A 6,131-nucleotide genomic window follows, 5' to 3' on the forward strand; every position below is an offset into this window, starting at 1 on the left:
CGTCGTACAAATCAGTGTCATAGAAACCTCCACTGTCCAATAATCCAACACCAGTTGTGGTACTTTTTTGGATTTCTTTTTTCTTAGTTTGAATGTCGGCAATTTGTGCCTCAATATCTGTAATATGAAAAAAAAATAATTTAGTTGCATGATGAGAAGCCAAATCAATAAGGGGGTGCGGTAATGCTATAACTCTTAGTAAATTTAAAACTATTCAAAGAAACTATTTCATGCACGTGTGTGGAGGAGTTTTATTGAATATTGAATAACAATTAACTTACCTTCGTGAGTACGCGGAATATTTTCCATTTTCCAAAATGTTGACCAACGTTGACTATACGCAGACAAAATATGGAACAAATCAAGGCGAATTTATACAAATCAAGGCGAATTTATATAAATTCGCCTCGGAATCAAATCAAGGCGAATGGATACAAGCAGTGTGGCCGCGGGCACTGAAAAATTTTGCAGAGAAGAGTCAATATAATTTTATATATACTACGTTTATACGTAAGCTATTTGCAAATAAAAATAATTTGCAAATACCTAACTCACTGTTTATTCGATGGTGAAAAATTCTTTTTTAATATTGCCTGATTAAAAAATGGCAATGATATGACCATCGAAAAAGAAAATAAAGTTAAAAATGGCAACGTCTTGATTATAAAAAGGCAATAAGATGACCATCGAGCCGCTACAACAACAACAACAACCATCGAAAAAGAAAATAAACCTAAGAATGACGGCGCCTTGCGCTTATTTGCAAATAGTACCACTAATCAATACTTATTTGCGTGATTTAGTTATTTGCAAATAAAAAATTAACTCAGCGTTTATACGCCAAATTTTACCATTTTGCAAATTGTTATTTGCAAATAATACGTGCGTATAAACGTAGTAATAGTTAGGTTTAAGTATAACTGCTAACAGTGAAATAAAACAACTGTATTAATGTCATATGCTAAGGCGAAGGGCGAAGGGGAGTGGGCGTGGCACCTCCAACCATCCACTTGAATTCAATAAAACTTGACGCGTGTGGAAGCAAAGAGAAAACACAAAAGAGAATGCGATAAAAATTGCTTTCAAGACTTGACGTGTCTGAAAGGGGACTAAGGTGAGTTGGCAGCCCTGAGTACCAAGCATCGGTTTTATTCGGTATATCGAATGGTGTGCATCGATGTTTTTCTTACATTCCTGAATTAGACATCTTCCGAAAATTTTCCGGTTAGAATCCACGATGATGAGTGTGTCGAGATATTTAGTATTTATTTTTCTGGCTATTCAAGCTTCAAATGCGGTTTTGGATTCTGATGCTAATACCTTAGTCTTACTTGATAATTTGGCAATTCGTGAGACACATTCTATATTCTTCAAATCATTGCAAGGTAAGCCCGAATCAATTCCTCTTTAGTGACGTGGTCATAACAAAAGTACGGGCATTTTCTTCAACAGATCGAGGCTTTAAGCTAGTTTATAAACTGGCTGATGATTCTGGCTTAGTTCTTTCACGTTATGGTGAATATATCTACAAAAATGTTATTGTATTTGCACCAAGTGTTGAGGAGTTCGGTGGCGATCTTAGCGTAGAAAAGCTCACTGAATTCGTTGACGATGGTGGCAATGTGTTGGTGGCTGCCAGTGAGCAATCTGGCGATGCACTGCGTGAGTTCGCATCGGAATGCGGTTTCGAAGTGGACGAAGAAGGTGCAGCCGTTATTGATCACCTCAACTATGACTCTTCAGATATGGGAGATCACACTACAATTTTAACGTCAGCACGTAATCTCATTGACGCCGCTATTATTGTTGGACCCTTAAAAACTGCTCCGTTGATTTACCGAGGCACCGGACTTTTAGCCGACAAAGAAAATCCTTTAGTGCTCCAATTGCTTACTGCAGAGAGTACAGCGTATAGTTATAATCCTGACCAACCTGTGAAAGAATACCCGCATGCGGTTGGACGCGGTACATTACTTATTGCTGCTTTGCAAGCAAGAAATAATGCTCGTGTTGTCTTTTCTGGATCGTTACATTTCTTTTCCGACGAAGCCTTTACTGAACCTATACAAAATGCACAAGATGGTATATCTCACAAGCAAGCAAGTAATCGGGATGTCGCTACTGCAATAAGTAAGTGGGCATTTGGCGAAAGTGGACGTTTGCGTGTGGCCAGTGTGAATCATCACAAAGAGGGCGAGTCATATCCGCCGGAGCAAGCATACACAATAACCGACCCTGTTGTATATACAATCAACATAGAAGAGTTAGTGCAAGAAAAATGGCAGCCATTCAAAGCCAATGACGTACAACTGGAATTCGTTCGCATTGATCCATTTATACGTACCACACTCAAACAAATCAATGGCGGACGTTATGAAGCCAAATTTAAGATACCCGATGTATACGGGGTGTACCAATTCAAGGTAAACTACGATCGCGTTGGCTATACGCACCTTTACAATACAACACAGGTCTCTGTGCGTCCACTAGAACACACTGAATATGAACGCTTCATACCCAGCGCGTTTCCTTACTACACCAGTGCTTTTTCAATGATGATAGGCGTATTTGTATTCTCTTTTGTATTTCTACACTTCAAGGAGGAAGGTAATACATTGTCCACAAGAAGTGGTAAAGAAGATAAGAAACTACAATAAACAAAAGAATTGCTAAGACTAATTTCTTCTCTTAAGTTTATTAATAATGAAATACTTTTTAACCAAATAAAAAGTTGCATTTATGTAAATCTTTTTTTCGCTTGTACTATCAACTGTTTCTTAAGCAGGGGATTAAAATGTATGTTTTCGCTGCCGAATATAATTTTGTCACTGGATAAACTCATTGGGCTGTAAGCATTTTTTCGGTATTTGCCAAGAAATTGCATTATAACCTGTAATGGACGATTTCTCAATATCCAAGTGAAGTGGGCATAAAATGAGTTGCCAAAAAATTTGAACACAAATGCCAACTTTAAATTAGTCAAATGCGAAATTTAGCTCCGCAAAACTCGTGCAACGAATTGGGTAACGATAGCAATAAGATTCATACAGTACAGGTCGTATCAATAGCACCCCATTGTTTGCCAATTATGATTATTTGTATATTTTTAAGAAATTTCGATTAAAATGCAGGTCATTCATTCTCTAACAAAAACCCATATAAACCCAAATTTAAAACCCTGTCGAAAACTAAAAAAATTCAACAAATTTTCATCCAAATATCAAACTTTTCTCAGAAGTGACCTTTTCTGAGCAGACAAATTTATAGCGTATTCACTTTTAGGGCCAGTTTTTCAGTGCACGGCCGTGGTTAAAACTAAGTTTAAACTGGCACTAAAAAACTGGTCCTTTCTGTAATAATGTGCCAGTTTCTGCGGCCACTGCGGTGTAGCGGTTAGCAGTGCGCGTTACTACTACTACGCAAGGCCTGGGTTCAAGCCTGGTTAAAACAATATCGCAGGCTTTTTCTTAACAGCGGTCGCCCTTCGGCAGGCAATGGCAAACCTGCCATGAAAAACAGCTTTTCATAAAAATACAATCGCCGTTAGGAGTCGGTGTAAAACTGTAACAAAAAATAACATATGTGTAAGCGCCAATCTATCTATAAAAATTGCCTTTGTATTTTTTAGATGTTTTTGTCGCCGTATAACGAATCAACACAATTTATTTTTATATGTAAGAAAACTGCAAAATTAAATGGGCTGGTGTATTTTGATTGAAAATTCTAAAAAATAAATAAATGAACATAATTGGCAAACAATATCACTTTGAAACGGGGATACTCATGATATGACTGATACTTTAGGTTGTTTAGTTTGTGGCAGTAAAAGTTCAATTTACGGCATTATTTCTATTGCATTCGCATTTTTTTCGCAAAATTCAAGCTCCAATGTTCGTATGTGAGGGGTTTTACAGTTTATTAACCGTTCCTTGTTCACATTAGAACGCAGTCGCGGACATTTCGCGAGACATGCACCGCTGTGGAACTTATGTGGAACAGATATTTCATTGATTTTTTTTTTATAAACTTTTAATTTTAATTGTTTTGCATGTGAGATAATATTTACGTGATTATGTATATGGATATTAAGAAACCGATACTTAATTACTTAAACTACATTTCACCTCATTAACCATCCTAACAACCAGTTAATAAGTATACTTTAAAATTTTTTGTAATTCATTACTTTCTTCTTTTAAATTTCTTTTTAGAAGCGAGTAAGCATATGTATCATGATCACCTATGTATGTAAATCATTGCACAAGCAATACCATTTTTCATTTCTTACTTTTTACAAACATTTTATCCCTTTTCGTCTTATAAAAAAAAAACACAATACACACATACATATAGTAGCGAGTTGAGTAGCTGTTGATAAGTAATTACTTTCTCTTTAAGTAAAAAATCGATAGTATCTTATTTTTTATTAGGCAAAACTATTCTAATGATTTCGCAACTCTTATTGGCCTCTGATATTTAGTACCAATAAGGTTTTAAATGTGGTAGTTGGTGGTGGTGCTGTTGGTGGCATGGTAGATTGGGGGTGGCTGTTATGGTATGTGTCCTTAAGAACAACAACTCTTGTAGGCTGGCGCTTTTTCGTTATTTCGACGATCAACTACCAGGCGTTCAGGATTCTCGGCTGCTTCGCGACCAGACGTTTTATCTAGTATAGCTTCAGCCAGTTCACAAAATGCGCGCTCGATATTGATGTTGGATTTGGCAGATGTTTCCATAAATCTTATACCATGCTCCCGCGCGATCTGTAAACAGTATTATTGTTTAGCTATGAAGTAGTTGTGAATACAAGATAGATTAATTTCAACTAACCGCCTCACCGCGTTCTTTGCTAACAACACGCTTATCTGTCATATCGCATTTATTACCCAGAATCATTTTCTCCACATCTTCGTTGGCATGCTAAAATTAATTAGAAAAATGTGCATATGTATGTATGTTAAAAATATTAATATGTAATATATTGAATAAAAACAAGTCTAAATTCGGGCCACATTGAATATCTTATACCCAGCACACAAAATTTCTTGTATTACGCACCGAGAGATCTGCAACCCTTTTCAAAAATTTTACTAGAATCAAAGTTTTTTGCCAAAAGATTCATCTAAATACACAGTGCAAGACTCAAGAAGTGATGGGAATGCGACCGATTGCATTCATTAAAGAGTTCAAAATATTAATAAAAGCCAAAGCCACTTAATTTCGCATTAAAAGGATGTGTATCGGATCTAGATATCACTAATTTTGCCCAGGAAAAACTAGTTTCTCCTAAGATCGGGTTTGGCCAGTAATATATCTCACGTTTAATAATATACAGAATTATGGCATATCTTCGCCATTATTGGGAAGTTTAGTTATCTGTTGGGCTGAACATATTCTCCCTATCTAGCTTAGTATGATGAAATCTCCAAAAACGTAAATTTTGAATTACATCTGTATATTATTAAACGTGCGATACATATAATAAAATGTGTTTTTATTTTATTTTTTTTTTTAAGAAATTACACCTGAAAACACGAAGTTGCAAATTGAGTTAAAAAACAAATGGCAACCAACTTTTTCAAATAAAACATCTTAATCAAATGCCGTTGGTCCGATTCCCACCACCTACAACTTTTTGAAAATTGTTGCACTGTGATATTAAATCTTATCAATTGACCATCACTACATATGCTTTTGCTTTTCAAAAACATCCCTAAGGGCCGGGTGTGGTTACTGTCCGATTTCGCAAATATTTAACATTTTTGGGAGATATTTGTTAAGCGATTGCCGAGATACACCCATACAATCGGGGCAAGGACTGCCATTCCAGAATTATTCCCCAAAAACTATTTAGGGAATTTGTATAATGTTACAACAACAACAACAAAATATACACATTACAATAAGACGGTTAATTTTATTGAATACAACAAACTAGGAGGAATAACCCGAAGTTATGCAGACTTCGTGCCCCCGCCATTCAATTCAGAGAAAAAAATCAATTTGGATCCCATTTCGCTTATTTTTAATACCAACCTATTTTGCATACTAAAGTTCTATCTGTCTCGATTCCTTTGGGCTGTTACTTAAAACTGTTGTTATGGAGGGACTATCTACAGTTTAACGACTAC

At 36.0% G+C, this 6,131-nt stretch overlaps 2 protein-coding genes and 1 long non-coding RNA gene across 3 annotated transcripts in view; 1 reads left to right on the forward strand and 2 right to left on the reverse strand.

Moving 5' to 3' along the window:
* Positions 1-83: 83 nt before the first annotated feature.
* Positions 84-467, reverse strand: LOC108379685 (uncharacterized). Its single transcript, XR_001849505.1, has 2 exons — positions 282-467; positions 84-117 (listed from the first exon to the last, which is right to left on the reverse strand). It is a non-coding gene; the product is annotated as an uncharacterized LOC108379685 (long non-coding RNA).
* Positions 468-1,189: 722 nt separating this feature from the next.
* On the forward strand, positions 1,190-2,763 carry Ost48 (dolichyl-diphosphooligosaccharide--protein glycosyltransferase non-catalytic subunit Ost48). Its single transcript, XM_017636033.1, has 2 exons — positions 1,190-1,385; positions 1,453-2,763. The coding sequence occupies exons 1-2, from the start codon at positions 1,238-1,240 to the stop codon at positions 2,655-2,657; spliced, it is 1,353 nt and encodes a 450-aa protein (XP_017491522.1). The 5' UTR covers positions 1,190-1,237; the 3' UTR covers positions 2,658-2,763.
* Positions 2,764-4,156: 1,393 nt separating this feature from the next.
* Rab10 (RAS oncogene family member Rab10) overlaps positions 4,157-6,131 on the reverse strand; it is a 5,904-nt gene continuing 3,929 nt past the window's right edge. Inside the window, exons 3-4 of the mRNA XM_017636034.1 lie at positions 4,831-4,920; positions 4,157-4,763 (exon numbers count right to left, since the gene is read on the reverse strand). Coding sequence (XP_017491523.1) covers positions 4,566-4,763; positions 4,831-4,920 — 288 coding nt within the window. The 3' untranslated portion in view covers positions 4,157-4,565. The remainder of the gene's footprint in view (positions 4,764-4,830; positions 4,921-6,131) is intronic.

Source organism: Rhagoletis zephyria, unplaced genomic scaffold, assembly GCF_001687245.7.
Source record: "Rhagoletis zephyria isolate East Lansing unplaced genomic scaffold, Rhagoletis_zephyria_1.1 Rzeph_scaffold_17024, whole genome shotgun sequence".
Lineage (NCBI taxonomy): Eukaryota > Metazoa > Arthropoda > Insecta > Diptera > Tephritidae > Rhagoletis > Rhagoletis zephyria.